The sequence below is a fragment of the Panthera onca genome, chromosome E3 (assembly GCF_046562875.1).
Source record: "Panthera onca isolate mPanOnc1 chromosome E3, mPanOnc1 haplotype 2, whole genome shotgun sequence".
NCBI lineage: Eukaryota > Metazoa > Chordata > Mammalia > Carnivora > Felidae > Panthera > Panthera onca.
In genome coordinates this window covers 24,229,658-24,249,440 of record NC_138354.1, presented here as the reverse complement: position 1 = coordinate 24,249,440, position 19,783 = coordinate 24,229,658, and the positions used below count along the sequence as shown (strand labels likewise).

The 19,783-nt window shown below is 40.1% G+C and overlaps 2 protein-coding genes across 6 annotated transcripts in view; one reads left to right on the top strand and one right to left on the bottom strand.

The window, feature by feature from the left end:
- Window positions 1–19,783, top strand: part of METTL9 (methyltransferase 9, His-X-His N1(pi)-histidine) — a 51,785-nt gene that overhangs the window by 31,038 nt on the left and 964 nt on the right. The window lies entirely within an intron of this gene.
- Window positions 7,584–17,882, bottom strand: IGSF6 (immunoglobulin superfamily member 6). 3 transcript variants are annotated; one of them, XM_078440478.2, is made up of 5 exons: window positions 17,788–17,882; window positions 13,777–14,136; window positions 11,802–11,905; window positions 11,103–11,150; window positions 7,584–8,392 (listed from the first exon to the last, which is right to left on the bottom strand). In XM_078440478.2, exons 1-5 carry the CDS (start codon window positions 17,852–17,854, stop codon window positions 8,369–8,371), a joined length of 603 nt encoding a protein of 200 aa, XP_078296604.2. In that variant the 5' UTR covers window positions 17,855–17,882; the 3' UTR covers window positions 7,584–8,368. The 3 variants fall into 3 exon arrangements, with proteins under 3 accessions (XP_078296604.2, XP_078296602.2, XP_078296603.2); XM_078440476.2 differs by lacking the exon at window positions 7,584–8,392 and having other exon boundaries at window positions 8,925–11,150; XM_078440477.2 differs by lacking the exon at window positions 7,584–8,392 and having other exon boundaries at window positions 8,925–11,150; window positions 11,802–11,896.

Here is a 19,783-nt window from a genome sequence, read left to right as displayed (position 1 = left end):
GTGCACTTGCCTACTAAGTCCCGGGAATCTGGCACATGACGGGTAGCAAACCTGAGTACAAGAAGCTTTTTTGCTGTGGGTGGCCTTTATTGACCTATCCATTTTGCATATTGCTCCACGGCACTCCATTATTGCTTCCTTTCTTTAAGTCACTAATTAGATCCTGATGATTTCCATGTGACACAATGTGAGGACTGTGAGCTGCAAAGTGACCTTGTTGTGTGTGTGAGTTCGTGAATACTGGGCTGTTTTAAGGAAATAGGAGTGTGCTTTGCATACTTGGCCCAATTTATATTTCAACAAAAAGCAATTGTAGATGAAATTATTTTTTGCACTTTTTTGATTTGTCTTTAAGTCCTGTCACTGCAATTTTGTTTCGTAGGTTAATTTGGAAAAAATGTAAACTGCATCTTTCTAATTTCAATTTCCATTTATTTGGTTTCCTGACCCAGTTTTGGTTATGGGGTCATTAAATCTATGTGAGAATTGCTCTAAGCATCAAATAAGGGAAGAGTAGATAAAAAGACAATTATATTGCAAAAATGAAAATTTAGTGGCATGCTTAATTTTTTAAAAAGTATAATTTTATAAAAAAATAAGTCATGGTAAAAAGAGTTCAAGCAGCCAGTTCCACAATCTTGCTCAGGTCTCTCGAATATTCTTTTAAAGATCATCTATGTAAATATAACTACACATGAAAAAAATGATTATATTATTAAACCCCACTGTAAATACTTTTGTTGCCTTTTTCCACTTAAGTGTATCTAGGAAATTGTTCCTTATCGGCTCATATGTACCTGCATCATGGTCTGGATATAAACAATGGTATGTTGGAGTCGGTTTTACTGGCTCATGAGAGCAGATTGTTACATTGTGAATTTAGTGAACTGGTTTTTAAACATGGCTGTTATTGAAAGTGACCACTGAGTGGTCAATGGGAGCACTAAGGTCTTGGAAATTGGCAAATACTATGATAGCCTCTCCTTTCTCCAAGCTGGCTGGTAAACATTTACCAGCACATCACTGGGTGTAGAACTTTCCTTGAGGAGGCCCCTTTTGATGTACTTTTAGGGACCAGCAGTTTGCTTTATAAATAATAGTGAAATGAACACTCATAGGCAGGTCTTTTCACATGTGTAAGTATGTACCAGAATGCTTTCTGCTTTAAGAAACAGAAGGAGCAACCCAAATTGCTTTTAAAAAATAAGAGTTTATTTTAGAAAAGCAGTTCCATGGTTGCATGGTTGTGTTAATTCTGTGATACAGCTGCTCTATTGAAATTGAGAGGTTGCTTTCTTTTCTTCATCTTCAGTGTGTTGATAGTCCCCTCAGAATTGCAAGGTGTCAGGGGCGCCTGGGTGGCTCAGTCGATTAAGCGTCAGACTTCGGCTCAGGTCATGATCTCACGGTCCGTGAGTTCAAGCCCCGCGTCGGGCTCTGTCCTGACAGCTCGGAGCCTGGAACCTGCTTTGGATTCTGTGTCTCCCTCTCTCTCTGCCCCTCCCCTGTTCATGCTCTCTCTCTCTCTGTCTCAAAAATAAATAAACATTAAAAAAAAATTGCAAAGTGGCAGATACAGTGCCAAGTGTCCTGTGTAGGCATGACAAAGTCTTGAAAAGAGAGGATCCCCACACATCTTTTTTTTTTTTTTTTTTTTTTTTTTTTTTAAGTGAGGGAAACCTTCCCCAGAAATCTTCCCATCGCTTTAGGGCCCGTTGGCAAGGATGGGGCACATGTTCCTGCTCAGCCAGCAACTGGTCAGGGGCATAGAACAGTCACGATGCACTCTCTCGGTCTGGAAGGGAGTCGTCTGCCCTCAGCATATTTACATTGTTGGGTAAGCTTGCAAAGAAGGTGGAAGGGAATTGGTGTTGACTGCTCTTATGCCACAAAATATCTTCATTCATTTAGAAAGTGTTTACTGAGTGCCTAGATGCTGGAGATACAGTTCGTAGAAAGCATGTAAATATCCTTGCGCTCATGGAGCTTGCCTTCTAGTGAGGAAGACAGGAAGCAAATGGCATGCTGTTGGTGATAAATGTTAGGGAGAAAATAATAAAAGCAAGAACGGGGCATCTGGAATTGAGGGTTGGGTTTGGGTGCTATAATTTTAAAGAGGATACTCAGGGAAAGGCCTTACTGAGAGGGTGACATAGAAAAAAAAAACTGAAGGAAGTCAGGTGTAAGGTTTTCTGTACAGTCCATTTCTAGGAGTGAAACTGCTTGTGAAAGAGTTGTCCTGATAGCTAGCCTGCAATCCTAACCCATTTATTGAATAGTCCTCTTTTCCCCAGTGCTTTGAAACTCGACCTTTATAATAGACTGAAGTCCCCTATGGATTTGGTTCTATTAAGATGTTTCCTTCCGTGTATGCCAGTACCCAACTATTTTAATTACTGTAGCTTATCATACATTAAAAAATATTTATTTATTTAGAGAGAGAGCGCACATGTATGAGCAAGCATGAGCGGGGGACGGGCAGAGAGAGAGGGAGAGAGAGAGAATCCCAAACGGGCTCCGCACTTACAGCTAGGAGCCTGACAAGGGGCTCAATTCCACGAACCGAAAGATCATGACCTGAGCAGAAATCAAGAGTTGGATGCTTAACTGACTGAGCCACCCAGGGGGCCCAAGCTTATCCTACACTTTAATGTCATAGCATTAGCCCCCTTTCATTAGTTCCTTTGCAGATTTTTCTTGGCTTATTTATTTAACAGATCAACTTCAGCACTAGTTGGTCTAGTTTAAATTTTATGGATTGATTTAGGGAATATTGAGTCTTCCTAGCTAGTAGTAGGGTGTGTCTCATTTAAAAAAATTTTTTTAATGTTTATTTACTTTTGAGACAGAGACAGAGTCTGGGTTGGGGAGGGGCAGAGAGAGAAGAAGATACAGAATCCGAAGCCGGCTCCAGGCTCTGAGCTGTCAGCACAGAGCCTGACGCAGGGCTTGAACTTACGGACCACGAGATCATGACCTGAGCCCAAGTCGGACGCCCAACCAACTGAGCCACCCAGGCACCCTGAATTCTTTAATTTCCTTAGTAACATAAGTTTTTCTTCATAAACGTCCTGCACAGTTTTTGTTAGATTTATTCTAATGGTGTGTTTGTGTGTGTGATATTGTTAAATAGAAATTTTCCTTCTATCATTATTGTAACTCTTAAATTTTTTCCCAGCTTTTTGGGAAATTGACAAATAAAAATTGGATGTTTTTAGTATATGTGCTGCCGAAGCGAGCACAAAAATTGGATGTTTTTAAGGTGTACAGCATGATAATTTAATATACCTGTGTGTTGTGAAGTTATTACTACAAATTAATTAATACATCCATCACCTCACATAGCCTTTGTGTGTGTGTCATAACACTGAAATGATCAATTCTTTCAGCAAACTTAAGGTGTACAGTGTAGTATTATTAACTATAGTTACCATGCTATACATTAGATCCCCAGAGCTTACTCATAACTGGAAGGTGGTGACCGTTGACCAATATCTCCCCATTTTCCCCACCCTCCAGCCCCAGGCAACCATTGTTCTAGTCTCTGGTTCTTCAAGTTTGACTTGTTTAGATTCCACACATAAGTGAGATCAGAGATCATGCAGTATTTGCCTTTCTGTGTCTGGCTTATTTCACTTACCATAATGCCCTCCAGTTTCATCCATGTTGTTGCAAAGGGCTCTTCCATCATATTTTAGAGTGAATGGTAGGTGTACATAACATAAGCAATTGAATTTTTGTGTATGTACTAATTTTTTAATCGGTTTAGATTGTTGAATTATTTTAGTGTTTCCGGTAGCTTCTCTACTGATTCTCTTGCGTTTCCTTGATGCATCTACAAATGATTTTGCTACTTCCTTTTCATTTTTAGACTTTCCCCCTTACTCAGTGAATTGGTAGTTAATTCCAGAAAATGTTTTTTAAAATGGTGGGCGTTTTTGTCTTGTTTTTTACTTTAATGAGAATATTTCTGCTTTACATGTGATGCTGTCTTTTGGCTTGAGATTGCTGTTGATTGACTTGAAATATATATTCTTTTAAATCTTGTTTTATTAAGAGCTTAAAAGTCAGGAATTGCTGTTGAATTTTGTTACCTGTATATTCATCATCTGTGGAGATAGTCATTCTGTTTTTTCTCCTTTGACTTGTTAAATTAATAGTACTTGTATAATACATATCCACCCTTGCATTTCTGGGCTTAGATGGGATGGTCTTGTAATGCATCACTGGGTTGTACCTACAAAAATTTTAAATAAAAATATTATATCTATCTGATATTTTATTTATTTGGAAAATGTTATCTTTGTCATGTTTTGGTATCAGTGTTCTGCTGACTTTGTAAAAAGTTATTGGGAAGTTTTTTCTTCTGTGCTCTGGCACAGTTTAAATTGCATGTGGCTCTCTGTTCTTGCAAAGTTTGGTAGAATTCTCCTGTGAAAGCAGTTAGGCCTGTGCCTTTGGAGAAGTAGCCTTTGGCAACTTTCTCACTTTCTTTTAGGGTCATTGTTCTGGTTAAATTTGACATTTTTAGTCTTACAACTCCCAAAAGTCTAAATAGAAATAAGCAAGACTGATAGGACTGTTCCACAGAAAAAGCCTGGGCTTTGAGGACTGGCCCTGTTTGAAACACGGGCCTCTCATTAAGGTTAGTGTTTCATCTGTGAGAGCGGGGCTAACGCTTGCGTTGGGGTTTGTTGTGAGTATTAAATAATCTCATTTGTGGGATAGGGCCCCACCGCATCTGTGTCAATGTTGATATTTTATACATGTTAGACTTCTTTCATCCCATTCTGTTCTGTTACTTCATTTTTGTCTGTGGCTTTATTGATCCTATTTGTTCAGCAGGCCTTTAGTGTGCAGTGTTCATCAGTGTCCTTCAGACCTACTTGAGATCTCTCCCTTTTAAAATAATAATCACAGTTTGATACATTGTAATATTTATTCATTTAACTGCACCCAGGCTTGAACTCACGACTCTGAGATCGAGAGTCTCATGCTCTTCGACTAAGCCAGCCAGGCGCCCTTGATGTCCTCATTGTAACTTTGTCTCAGAGTGTGCATTCTTCATCGCCTCATGTGACTTGACTCCACAGAGACTTAACTATATGCCTGTTAGCCAGGGTCTCCAGTTCACCCAGGTTTTATGTAGTAGAGAAAAAGAAATTACTTATTCTGAAAATCCTGCTGACATCTTTTGGTATGTAGTTTAAGTGCTCTTGTCTGGAGGGTAGTGTGTAGACACTAGAAGCACGTCTTTGTTGTTTCCCTGTTGTTGGGATTTCTTTCAGTATTATTCTTCTTCCCATGGCTTTCACTGCCATGGGAAACTCAAAGCTGAACAGAAAGCTGTAGCTTAATTTTTTCCAGTGAAAAGCCTGGATGCTCAGCTAGTAGGAAAATTAATATTGCCAGGGATTCAACAAACACTGCTTATGGAGAGGGGTGAGAGGATCGATGGCCAGGGAGTGAAGTGTGCTTCATATCTCAGTTGACGGGCTGAAAAAATATTTTTCTATAGAAACAGCATTCAGTTGTTTTCACATAAAGGTGTTGGAGAGTCTAGTTTTTACCAGGCAACGAACACTAGGCAGTGGAAATACAAAGATAATGTAAAACTTGCTTCTGGTCTTAAGATACTTGAAGAATCATACAGAAGATAAATGTAAGCAGACAATGGCAGGATAATCTGATAAGAAATGTGACAGAGTACTCTGGGTTTAGAGAAGGAAAGACCCATTAAGAGCTAGGGGAGGCTATGGTAGGTTTCATGTAGGAGGTGACATTTGAGCTGTGTTTGTATCTTGGAAGTATTTTACCAGGCAGAGAGAACAGCACATGCAAAAGCAGGAGAGTGTGAACAAGGTGGGATTAGGGAAGGACAAGGTCAGTGTGATCCAAGGGTGGCATGAAAGAAAGGCCTTTGACTATATAATAGTGTAGCACCGGGGCGCCTGGGTGGCTCAGTCGGTTAAGCGTCCGACTTTGGCTCAGGTCACGATCTCACTGTCCGTGGGTTCGAGCCCCGTGTCAGGCTCTGTGCTGACTGCTCAGAGCCTGGAGCCTGTTTCAGATTCTGTGTCTCCCTCTCTCTCTGACCCTCCCCCGTTCATGCTCTGTCTCTCTGCGTCTCAAAAATAAATAAATGTTAAAAAAAAAAAAATTAAAAAAAAAATAGTGTAGCACCTAACAGCTGTTGTTGGTTACATGGGTGAATAAAAGGATGATATTAATATATACATCATTCACTGTGATGTATGACCTGAGGGAATGTAACTACTTTTCCAAAGGAGAACGTATTCTGAATTTGAGCTTCAACAACAATCTTGGAGACACAGCCCTTGCTTGTGTTGGGTAAGGCTCCTTCTAAATCAAATACTGATGTAGCTCAGGGATTTTGTCTTCTCATTAAGTTACACAAAGAACAGCAGATTTTCAGCCCTGGGAGTACCAAAATGTAAGGACTCCCAGAAAGGAAAAGTAAATTCTCTAATCCACCTCTTTCTATTCACCTAGATAATGCTTACCTTTTTTTGCCATGTAGCTTAGAAATTCATTTATTTCATCCAGGTCAGTGGTCTCAAAGTGAGGCTATACACCCAGGAGAACACAAGACTGTTTATTTTGGGTTATAGGAAGAAAATATTAACATGTCTATTAATAGGACTTTTATGCCATTTTAATTTCTACTTTTGTGTATAAGTTACACATATATGCACACATACATGTACACACTATACCCAATACACAAGTATACAACATAGGCATTCACACGTACATATACAAACACACAAAAAGAGTTTATGTGTTCCTGCTCGCTTTCCATTTTTTCCTGGCACATGTGATTACATATGTTGGAGACCACTGATTGAAGCCATCATTGCAAAACATTTTCAAAGGGTTCTTAAAATATTTTATTTATTTATTTTTAATTTATTCTTGAGAGAGAGCGTGCACGTATGTGAGCAGGGGAGGGGCAGAGAGAGAGGGTGAAAGAGAGAATCCCAAGTAGGCTCTGTACTGTCACCATGGAGCCCAATGCTGGGCTCGAATTCACAAACCATGAGATCATGATCTGAGCCAAAATCAAGAATCGTACCAACTGAGGTACCCAAGTGCTTTTAAAATATTTTAAAATTCTGTCTGGGTTTTAAAAATAGAATACACTTCACTTAATACCACTTTAAAAGAAACACTTTAATGAAATAAAAACAGATCATAATGCATTTTTAATAACAGATGTACACATGTGGGTACTTAAAATAGATTTCTACAATGAGGTAGCTTTCAAAGAACCATCCATAGCATGTTTTCTCAGTGAGATGGTAATGATTCCATAAATATCTTTGCTGTACCCAACCCCTTATCGAATCTTTCCCTCCTAAATCAGTTAAAAATCAGTTAAAAATCAGTATTGCCTTGCCCACTGCTTCCCTGGTGCTGTTACTTGGCACAACACTGACACCTAGGGTTGGTTGTGGCTTATTTGTTCTGAGGTTCTGAGGTTTTCTGTCTAACCTTCTGCGTTGGATCTTCTATATTTTAGCTCATTTTCTTACTCTGTTCTCTACCAGAAGAAATAATACTTGCTCCAAGGTACTTTTCAAGATGGCTTTTCTTTCTTTTTTTTTTTTAAGATGGTTTCTCTAATTACGATTTTGACATCTCGCTTCCATCTTCTTCCCTCCCTCCCAGCTTAGTCTTAATTGGCCCATCACTATCACACTCACAAAGACAGTTCTTCCACTCAGGACAGAGGGATGTAGTGTGTCCTCTAATCTTTAGGGTAATGGTCATCACGCATCTCGTATGTTGAATGAAACAAATACAGGATATGTGTTATGAAAATGGAAGTTTTTAAAATGTTAGACTTGGGGCGCCTGGGTGGCTCAGTCGGTTAAGCGTCCGACTTCAGCTCAGGTCACAATCTCGCGGTCCGTGGGTTCAAGCCCCGTGTCAGGCTCTGTGCTGACAGCTCAGAGCCTGGAGCCTGCTTCCGATTCTGTGTCTCCCTCTCTCTCTGCCCCTCCCCCGTTCATGCTCTGTCTCTCTCTGTCTCAAAAATAAATAAACGTTAAAAAAAAATAATTAAAAAAAAATGTTAGACTACTCAATTCTCCTGGCAAATTAGGAAAGTATTTTTCAGTTGTATTTTGTAGGGTTTTAGTTTTGGTAATTACTGCTAATGATAATTTTCTTGTACTGTGGCATTCTTCCTTCTAGGTAATTATCTTTTCCATTTACCTATGATTGTTTTTGTAAAGCCCTGTGTGTCCATTAACACTGCCACGGCTTCTGGATTTGGATTTTCAGTGACTTCATTGAAAATTAAAACATTTCTGTGGCTTTTCATGTTAGAAAGTGCTCTTCTTTATTCATAAGTGTTGCCTTTCTCCTGCAATAGTAAATAATAAGCCATAATTATGATTATATAACCAATGATGCCCCACTGCAAGCAACACAAACTACTATGCCCTCTTGCATTCTGTGTCCCAAGTACCCTCCAGTAATCTTAAAGGTCCAGTTACTAGTGTCCCTGTATTTAGAGTAAGATTTGGGAACTGAAAATCAAATTTCTTTTCTTTTTAAGCATTTTTCATTCTTTATTATATTTTGTTAAGTGTATTAAGATTCCATTCATTGCATTTTTATTGTCAATGTTGTTGTTGAAGTAACAGGGTTGTTTGGCCTGTAGTGTTTTCCAGTCTGGGCTACACTGATGTTCTTCTGTGCTCTGTTGAAAATTAATTTTCTTGTTCACATGCTTTTGTGAGAGCCCTGGCTTACAATACTCACTTCTAGACTTGTCTTCAGGACACTTATCTTTCCCTGTTTGCAGAAAAAGATGCTCCAGCCTCAGCAAGAAAAGAGTGAACAGGCATTTATAATTATTCAGAGTGGTGTCTTAGGTAATTAGACCATCTCTATTTTATTTTATTTTATTTATTTATTTTATTTTTGCTTAATGTTTATTTATTGTTGAGAGAGAGAGAGAGACAGAGTGGGAGTTGGGGAGGGGCAGAGAGAGAGGGAGGCACAGAATCTGAAGCAGGCTCCAGGCTCCGAGCTCTCAACACAGAGCCCAATGCGGAGCTTGAACTCATGAACCGTGAGATTGTGACCTCAGCTGAAGTCAGATGCTTAACTGACTGAGCCCCCACAGGTGCCCCTAATGAGACCATTTCTTGATGTATTTGTATACACACTGAAGTATGAAATGACTACTTGGACTGTATTCTCTCCTGGATGAAAATCCTTTTTAAAAGTTTGGATAAAAAAAAAAAAAAAAAACCACCTGGTATCAGGCTCTTAATTTGCCCTCTTGGTTCCTGTTTAGGAGGAAAAATCCTTAGTAGTGTATACGTTCATTATTTTGTCTACATTTTAATTGAAATCTGAGCAGCCTGACTGTGCCTTGTGGAAACTGAGTATGTGCTCTGCTAGCACTCAAACAGCATCTTGTTTGAAAAACCTGTTATATGGGACTTTAAAGGGACACTGTTGGATGTATTATAGATAACATAAATGCTTGTTCTTGCCACTCCAATCCTTTAGACTGAAGAAATACTTAATTTTTACTTTCATTAACTCATCTTTAAAAAAATTTTTTTTAACGTTTATTTATTTTTGAGACAGAGGCAGAGCATGAGCGGGGAGGGGCGGAGAGAGAGGGAGACACAGAATTCCAGGCAGGCTCCAGGCTCTGAGCTGTCAGCACAGAGCCTGACACGGGGCTTGAAGTCGTCAACCGCGAGATCGTGACCTGAGCCGAAGTCGGACACTTACCGACTGAGCCACCCAGGCGCCCCTAGCTCATCTTTTCTAATGTGAACTTATTTCTGCCTTACTAGTAGTGTTTTCTGTATAATTTGACCCAAGTTCCAAATGTTTGGAACTTATTGCCCACTACTGCATGCAAGATATCGTACAAAGGGTCTCGGAATCCACAAAAGCATCCTTGTCTGAATCGAAAACACTGCCTGTATCCACTGTGTTTCTGAAAGATTCCATGTTACTAAGATGCCAGCCTGGTCTGTATTTAATACTGTGGCAAATGTCCTTTGTTATGTATTTATCAAAACATGTTCTCTATAAACATGCATCATATGTGAAAGTCCCTTTCAGACTCCTACTCTATAGGAAAACATGATTATTGACAGCTCGTTGGCAGCTTAGCTCTTTTAGCCAAACAGATATATATGCTTTATATTTGCATTACATCTTTGTGATATTTTACACTTATAGATTATTGTCTTGTTTCCACGTGTCTCTTATTATATAGTTCTTGAGCAATTTCCTGAAAAATACGCCAAGCACTCTTCTATAAACACAAATGAGAAAAAAAATGCCTGTCTCTCTTAGGACTAGAAGTGATTATTATTGTACATCCTCTGAACTTTTTCTTTCGTTATTGCCTCCAGTCTGAGGAAATAACCCTCCACCCCCAGCACGTCTGTACTTCCCATTAACTTTTGTATTCTGAGTATGTGAGGTAGGGTTTGTGGTTGAGAATAATCTAATTTAAATCCTAGTTTACCACTTGAGATTATCCTCGAGTTTCTCAGTAATAAGAAGTGGTATCTAGTGTGGGGTCACATGGCTGGCTCAGTTGGTTAAGTGATTGACTTCAGCTCAGGTTGTGATCTCGCTGTCAGTGAATTCGAGCCCCACGTCGGGCTCTGTGCTCACAGCTCAGAGCCTGGAGCCTGCTTTGGATTCTGTGTCTCCGCCACATTCTGCCCCTCCTCTGCTCATGCTGTGTCTCTCCCTCTCTCTCAAAGATAAACAAACATTAAAAAAAGAAATTAAAAAAAGAAAGAAGTGGTATCTGGGGTGCCTGGGTGGCTCAGTCAGTTAAACGTCCAACTTCGGCTCAGGTCATTATCTCACACTTGGTGAGTTCAAGCCCCATATCAGTGCAAAGTCTTCTTTGGATCCTCTCTCTGTCCCCTCTCAAAAATAAATAAAAATATTTTTAAAAAAGAAAGGAAATGATATCTGTGGTTGAAAGTTACCGTGATGTTCTCTGTATTTAATTATTGTGGGTTTGAAATAGTTACAACCAACCACCATTTTAAAGGTATTTGACAAGCATTGGTCTGTACCTTTTGTGAGTCTTCTGTTTCTTTGTTTCTTAGAGAGTTAGATTTTGACTGTCAAGAGGAAAAGGAAAGTCTTATCAGACACTTTATGCACTCAAAACAGTTGTGGCAGATATCTCATACCGTATTAAGATTAAACTAACTTAATATTTAAATGATATACAGTAAGAGTTAACTTCTACAAAGCATTTCTGAGATGCTTTTATTATACTAATAACTCAAACTGATGTTGATTATAGGATTTGTAGTAATCCTAATATAACACATATGTACCCCCTCTTATATGACTAGCCAGCCTCCTCAAAACCTTCAGGCCTTTTAAAAGTATTTTAAGGCAGCTTCTTTGTTAACCCCTTTTTGCTCTTAAAGGCTATTCTTAGGCTTTTTTAAGATAAGTGTAATGCTCCCCAGCAGAAAGATAGCATATAAGATAGTTATAAAGAAGGATCTCTTATTCCCATATTACTGGTTGTAAAGAGGAAACATTGTAAGTTGTGTACTCCAGTTAATAATAACTTCAGTGATGAAAATTTACACTTCTATAGACTACTCCTGCAGGTGGTGTTTCCTGCAGATGTACAGGAGGATGTTAATTAATTAGGTAAGCTAATTCTGAGCCTCACGTGTGGAGAGGTGAAAATTATTTCCTTATGATAATATTCAAGGCTACAGGGACATCTAGAGCAAGGAAATTTGACTTACTTTGGAGAGGACCACGAAGATCCCGAGAACAACAGTCATGTAGATAGAGAGCAGTGATAGAACAGCTATCAGGAGACTGTGGAGTCCCTTCATTTCTTTGTTAACTACAGAAACAAAGAACTAGAGTCACTATTGAAACATACTATTGCAAACACACATATAAAGTACAACGGGAGCTACAGGTGTTAGAGATAAGACATGAACTTGCTCTGACTGTGTAAAAATTTATTCAGGGTCTCTTAATTCAAAAGATACTCAGGTATATTTAATTAAAACCAGTTCATCAGTTCTTCAAATGTGTTATACCAAAACTGTTTCTCATTTTGAAAACTAAAAAAAAATTTAAATTCAATTAATTACTTGTCATAATGCTAAGAATATAGCATTTTATATAACCCATTATGTGAAGTTAGGTAAACATTTCAGGACAGTTCAAGAGCATTTAACATTTCTTTTGGTAGAAATGATGTACGAGTGTCACCAACAGTCTGTTCATGGAGTTAAGATATTTTGCTATGCAGTTGTTAATGCTGACGTTTATAACCTTGAACTGTTTAGTATACATAACGGAATAGCATAGTCTGCGAAAGGACCTGACAAGGCCATACACTGAGGATCTTAGGGCTTACTACATCCTTAAAAGACACATTGTTATATGTGCCCCTTCTTTCTAATAAAGTTTGGAAGTAGAATTATTGAATTCATTTTCACAATCTGATTTTCTCTCTCCTTGCAAGTATCTCATGCTCTAGGTAGAGAGAGAGTAACCTGCCATGTCTTCAATTACCTGATTTTTGAAGCACAAAATACAATTAGATTTGTAACTTATCTGAATAACCTGCACTTTTTAACTAAATATGCCATAGGTGCTCATCCTGTGAACTCGGTTTGTATAACATACATTTTTGTTGTGAAACTAACAAATTAAGCATATCTGTAAAATTTCAAAAAAATGTTTCAAGGGCTAAATTAGGAGCTTGGTAGAAAAGGCAGGAAATTGCCAGGTCTCTCTTAGCAATATTTTCATTTCTTAGCAATACTTTCATTTCTTCCTAGAGAAGAATCTCTTTTCACATGAGCTTGCAGTTTTGAGACCTTCTATCTCTTTACAAACTGTTTTTAGTTTTGGCTAACATTTTTAATAGAAGACTAATGCATTGAGATACACTGCACACACACAAATCTCCAAACTTGTGTATTTGTTTTAATATCTGTAGCTGACATTTATTGAGTACTTGCTATAAGCCAAGCAACATTGAAAGTGCTTTGTGTTTGTTAACTCATTTATAATTTATCTTATAGGTGAGAATAAACTAAGGTTAAATGACAATGGAGATACCAAAAGCCCATTAGAACACCAATTAAAAGCAGGGATTATAATACAGGATGATCTCAGGGTGTCCCTAAAGTCCTATTTTGAAACCATAAGGCTTGTTGATTTTGAGTTAGTATTTTAGTGATCTCAGTGATCACACCAGAGTCCTTTTTAAGGGAAGAGATCAAAAAAGGTCAAGGATTTATTTCCCTTCTCCGGGTGAAACTTTTTTCCTGAAATTTCTTAATATCTTAATTTGTAAGATATAGCTAGGTTCAGTATCCTCACTTGAAAAAGGAAATGGTCATAGGTTTTTAGCAAATCTCAAGAAGCCAGAGTCACACTGATCCCTTTCTGTTCTTCTGTCCTACAGAATGGGTAAGGTCGGAGGTCTCCCCATGGCTCTCCTCAAATTTGTGTTTATTCTCCATATTGCATATTTTTCCCCGGTCCAATTTATTGGTCACTTATGCTTTGTTCTAGATGGCGCAGCGCCAGCCCAGTTCCTGAACAAGCTGTTTGCTAATCACCCCGAGTTTCCCTTTGGTAGATCACGCCCTTCACTGGTTAGTGTACCGAGTTAGCACATTTATCTCTTACTCTCCACATATAAGCAATTTCATGCATTTAAAGAGCCAAACAAAGCCTCAGCTGACTGACCTCTCACCACCAGCATGGTCCCTTCTCCGGTCCGCTTGGCTCCTGGTTCCTTTGAAAGGGGAAGGACAATTCCACAGATGTAGATGGCACTGTCGTTGAGAGTCACCCTGTTCACAGTAAGGGAAACCTGATTTTGTGTCAGGGCTTCCTTCACTGTGAACTTGCCCGCATCGCTGGTGCATCCATCCAAGCAGAGGTTCTCCGGCTGGTGAGCTCCATAGCGAAACCACAGGCTTCTTGGTTGCTCTACGGGGCACCCCACATGGGAGTAGGAACACTGAATGGTTATGGCTTCTTGGGTGTGGTCCACTTCGAGATACTGTGGTTGAGAGACCGAGACTATACATTCACAAGCAGCACCTGTGGGCAGAAGCAGATGAGCCATGTTTAGTGGGCTTCTCGCTTCCCTTTGCCTGTGCTTTTTTATTTAACTGACATTTTGGGGCTAGGGAACCCCAAGCAGATTCCTTTCTTTCCCTGTTCTCAGCACAAGTAAGACTGTATTAATAAAACCCTGGTGGTCCTCACTTTTCCTGACTCCCCACATTTCCTGACCTTCACCTGCTGGTTTACTGTGACATCTGATTACTTGAGGACAGAGGGGTGCCAGTGAAATCAGCGTTGCGGGCTGAGGTGGCTGCAGATCCAGAGTCCAGAAATTGGGGTCCCGTGTTTACTCCTAGTGTGGTTACAAGCTTTCCTTTGATCTCTCAGAGCCTGTTTCCTTATCTGTACCCCTGGCCTCACAGTGTTGTAGTCACTGTGGTGATGGGTATCAAAGCCCCTCAATGCAGGTGTCACTGCTGATGACTGGGCACAGGACACAGGAGCACGAGGGATTTTTTTTTTTTTTTTCCTTGTGGGGGTTGGCATTGCTAAGAATTCATGGCACTTCACAATTATTCCTTTGTAAAGCCTGGTTGTTCCTACGGAAAACATAAAAGACAATGGGGCACACCTGCCGAAATACATCCCTGGCTTAGCCTACAGGGTATTCGGTTACTGAACAGAGACCTAATGAGCTAGCCTGGCCACAGCTAAGCAGACATGATTTCTTCCTGGCACTGATGCCCTGCTTTGTAGTCCCCGGTAGCTTCTATCTTGTTCAGTGAACAGTGTCGTAATAAAGAGCACAGACTTGAGTTTGGATCCTAGCTCTGTGATGTGTAGCAGAGTGAGGACGGTATATGCAGCTCGTGGAGTTAGTATGAAGTCTAAGTGAGACCATTGATGCATAAGGAATGTTTCCTTGGCTAAGCCTTAACAAGTACTTAATGAAAGGAAGCTATTTCTGCTGCCACTGTTCTCACCACTTCAGTTCCCATGGCGTTAGATGCCCATTTTAGAGATAACTGTGGGCATTTCAGCAGGTGTCAGCAGGGCTAGGACCAGATACACACCCAGTCTACTGCTCTCTGCCATGCGCTTTGGCGAAGTTACGCTGGCTGGGTCCCCACCTTGGCCTTCTGATCTCGGGCCCGTGAGGTGGAAAACCACTCTGGTGTTTATAAATGGGAAGATCTGCCTGAACCCCTTTTGGGGTAAGGGAGGGCCTACATAAAACAGTATTGGTTGAAACAAATTGGAATTCATGCAGGTTTTTAGCCTGACTTTAACCAGGTCTTTAACCTAACTGGTTATGTGTTCCAGATGATCTTATTTGTCTGAGTTTGTCCTTTCCTGCTGTAAATGAAATAGAAAAGTAATCCAAGTGGTCTGATGGCTTGAATTTCAGACAGGCTTTTTGTTTTGTTTTGTTTTCTTTTGTTTTGTTTTTTAACTTAACAATTTTCCTATACCTTTAATCCAGAAGAGGTATTAAAATTTGAATCTTGGCATTTGTGATGCAAATATATTCTCACCATGTTTTAATTTCAGTATATGTACAGTTTGAGATGAGCTGGGAGCGTAGGCCGAATGAGAGGGGGAGGTCACCTGGAGAAGCAGCAGGCTTCTCACTGGTCTTCAGCTAAGGGATTGGATTCACTCCTATGTCTGGTAAATGAACCTCACGTCTCCTATTCAGAGGCGCCCCCTAGAAGTACAAACACTTCGCAAGGTATAATTACATCAATATGTACTGGGGATTTGACTTGGAGCTGGACCCGCCATGATGTAACAGTTTGAAGTCCTTTCAGGTAGCATTTTAAAAGGGAAGCTGACTTTTAAACATTTTGGAGAACTAAGTCCCCAGGGAAAAAGAAATATTTGCAACTTTGGCGTTGTGTATCTCCAATGATTTCCCACTTCTACACCGTTAGTCTGAGAGCCGAGAGCGGTCAGCGGTTTCCTCTGTGAGCGCCTGACTGGTGAGGAAACTGCCGTCCCTCCCCTGCACCAGTTAAGCAACATCTTTGCAAAAGAGAGAAGTTTGGATAACGGGTCACAGCAAGCCTGGTCCTATGAAGCTCTCTTTAAGAATTCTCGTGTTCCATAGGATTCTGTCTGTCTCTCTCTGTCTCTCTCTCAACTCAGGACCCGCTGAAAAGGTTGAAAGTTTATCTTCTTGGTGGAGGGAATAAAAAAAGATCAGTTTACTGTGATTCAAGCTGGAAAATAAATAGAAAACTGATTTTCGACACTAATTATGGAGAATTTCAAGCTTAGGCAGAAGTGGCAGGCTAGCACACACCCCTGCTGTTCTTTGTCCCAAAGTTTTCCGTCTCTCCCCTGACCTGGTCCTTTGCTCCTACGTGATTTTAGGTAAATCTTAGTTATCCTCTCTTCACATCTGTCAGAGGATATCTTTAAAAGATAGGATTCTTTTTTAAAATAACACTAATGAAGGGGAGCCTGGGTGGCTCAGTTGGTTACACATCTGACTTCGGCTCAGGTCATGATCTCACAGTTTGTGAGTTCGAGCCCCACGTCGGGCTCTGTGCTGTCGGTTCAGAGCCTGGAGCCTGCTTCGGATTCTGTGTCTCCTTCTCTCTCTGCCCCTCCCCCGCTCACTCTGTCTCTCAAAAACTGAATAAATGTTAAAAAAAATTCTTTTAAAAAACACTAATGAAAATAGTTTATGAAAGCCATATATATGGATTAGGGGAAAAAATCAGAATATTATTGAAATCACCCATAGTCCTTTTGCCCAAAATAACCACTGTTAACATTTTGATCTATTTCTTTACAGATGAGAAAAAAATTAATTTTAAGAGCTTTGCCACCTTCCCTGTCCTATGACCCAGACTTTGTGAGCAATTGAGATTATTAGCTTTATCACAACTCTGATAAGATAGATTATTAAAGCCACTTTCTCTTTCCTAGACAAAAACCAGTATAGGCAGAATTTTAAAAATAGATATAAGATGGTTATGCTGTATGGAAGGAGCCATGACAGCTTTTTTTTTTTTTTTTTTTAAATGACAAGTACTTTTTAATTTGCACCAGTTTGGCTTTTCAGAAACATTGTTCTTTGAAAATATTCAGCACATATTGTTTAGTGCCTCTCATGTGCAGTGAGAGTTTGCCTGTATGGAAACTACATTGTTGATGACCATATGCAATTAAAAAAAATTTTTTAATGTTTATTTTTTAATATTTTTTAATGTTTATTAATTTTGAGAAAGTGAGAGAGAGAGCACATGCAAGCCGGGGAGGGGCAGAGAGAGAGGGAGACACAGAATCTAAAGCAGGCTTCCAGGCTCCGAGCTGTCAGCACAGAGGCCCCAGCGGGGCTCAAACCTAGAAACCATGAGATCATGACCTGAGCCAAAGTTGGACACCTAATTGACTAGCCACCCAGGCGCCCCGCAGCACATTCGATTTTAAGAACATTTTCAGTCTTTTGTTTTTTGAGGTGCTCTTCCCTAAGGCAGCAAAGGGAATTTTCGAGGTTAATCTGAAACTTTTTCTCAGCTGTTCTTTTATTAACCTGTTTCTCTTGGGGGAAAAAGACCATCTCCATAGTATTAGACATTTAAAAATTAATCCGTAGGGGCTTAAACTATAAATGCATTAGGTGAGAAGTAGCGATTGATTAAATAAAATGGAGGAGGAAAGAAAAGACCTTACCAACATAAAAGAGAATCAGATTGATTTCCAGGCCGAGGACGGTCTTGCCTCTCTTCACAGTCTCCATTTCGTTGTGTGTGAGCGTGTGGTGGTGGGGAGTGTGTGTTTGAAGAGAGTTGGCTTTTTTTTTCCTGTCTCTTTAGAAAGGAAGAACTAAAGAGAGGAACTCTTAACTAAAGAACCACAATTGGGAACTTTTTGAAATTGTGTAAAGACTGTTTGTAACCCAGTTTCACCATCGAAAGTTGAGATTTTAGCCTAGAGCACATTTCTGAATGTTTATGTGATAAATTTTTTCTTAGATTTTACAATTCCTCATAGGTGTTAGGTGTTTTGAGTGGGGTTTTGGTTTACATGTAGTGTGTATTCCCAGGAAAGAGCGTTGACAGGTAATTCGTGCTTTAAACTTCCAGAGTAGTTCAGTCACTGGCCCTGGGGCAACTGCTGTGTGCTCAGTGCTAGGCCAGTAACTGCTGGCAAGCTGGAAGAAGCAGAGGAAGTGTCTTCATACAGAGACCAGCGAAAAATTAGTGAACAATGAGAACTATGTTGTGTGATGGGAACTAGTTGTACCTTAGTTTTGTTTAACTAACCCCTTTGTGCTTTGTTGTTGGAATAAAACGTGGGCCCTGTGTTCGGCTCCCTCTTCCCCCACCTCCTGCCCCATGGAGGCCTCATCGGTCAGGTTTTCCCTTGGAAGCAGCAGAAACTGACTCTGGCTGATGTAAGTGAAAGGGAATTTATTGAAAGGATTCAGCGGGGGGCTCACATAGTCACTGGGAAGACTGGAGAATTGTGTGGGGTCTACAGCCAAGCAATAGACACCATGACATGGACCACACTCTGTTGTTCACGCCACTTGATGCTGCCCTAGCTGCTGGGTCTCATGGCCACTGCTCTCCCCCCCCCCGCCCCGAGAAGGAGCCTGAGTCCCGCTTTCCTCGGTCACTAGCTCTTCATTTCATGTCTCAGGTGAGTGTGTCTGAGCTTAGGTCATGTGCCAGTGCCTTAGCTGTAGGGAACAGTGGGGAAAGCTGCTTCCCCAGGCTTTGCCTCCTGTAAGACTCTAGGAAGAGGGTCCAGGTGCTGGGCCACCAAGAAGAGTGAAAAATCTTTCCACTCTAGTATTTGTACTCTAGGCACCTATTGGTCTTATATTTTCTCACAGAAAGTTATTCTCTATCTGAATTTAGTAATACTTTTAATATGTGTGCATTTTTGAGACCTCACAATACCTTAAAGCACCCCAGAAATTACATATACCATTACCTGTGTGGGTCTGTGTGTCTGTAGTCACTGCTTGGTGTGTGAACTTGAAGACCTGAAGACCTTACCCAGCCCCCTCCCTCGCCCCTGTTCAGGCATCTTAAATGACTGTACAGACTTCAGCCACTATTCCAAGAAATGCTAGGTTGACTCCCCTTTCTAGTGTTCTACATTCTCTGGTCTTGGAGCTTAACTTTTATAAAATTGTTATGAAAAGTTAAGAGGGTGGATCAACTTCCTTAAAAAACACACTGATGATCTTTGTAAATTAAACGCCTTCGTTGGTCTGTTTGCAGCCTGATAAACCTTTCTGGTCAATGCATTTCATACATATATTAGATCAGGAGTGTATTTTCTTGCATTTATCCCAACCTTTCCTTTACATTTTATGGGTAACTCTCTGCTTCCATATTCCAGTACTTAAGGAGCAGTTTTCCAAGACCCATTAACTATTACAACCCAGTTGGTCTAACGGAGGCTAATACCTAAATCTGTCAGGGAAGGTAAATGTATGCGCTTTCGATCAAGATAAACCCGGAATTACATTTCTGCTCTCACCCTCAGTAACCTGGTTCCAAACTTCATCTTTTTGTCCTCATGCCTCAGGAGGAATCCTTCATCGAAGCACCAGTTGTTTGGCATATGCCAAGTCCTTGGCCAATACCGTTCTTCCTCCCTTCTCTCTTTATTTATTTTTTTTTTTAATTTTTTTTTTTTTTCAACGTTTATT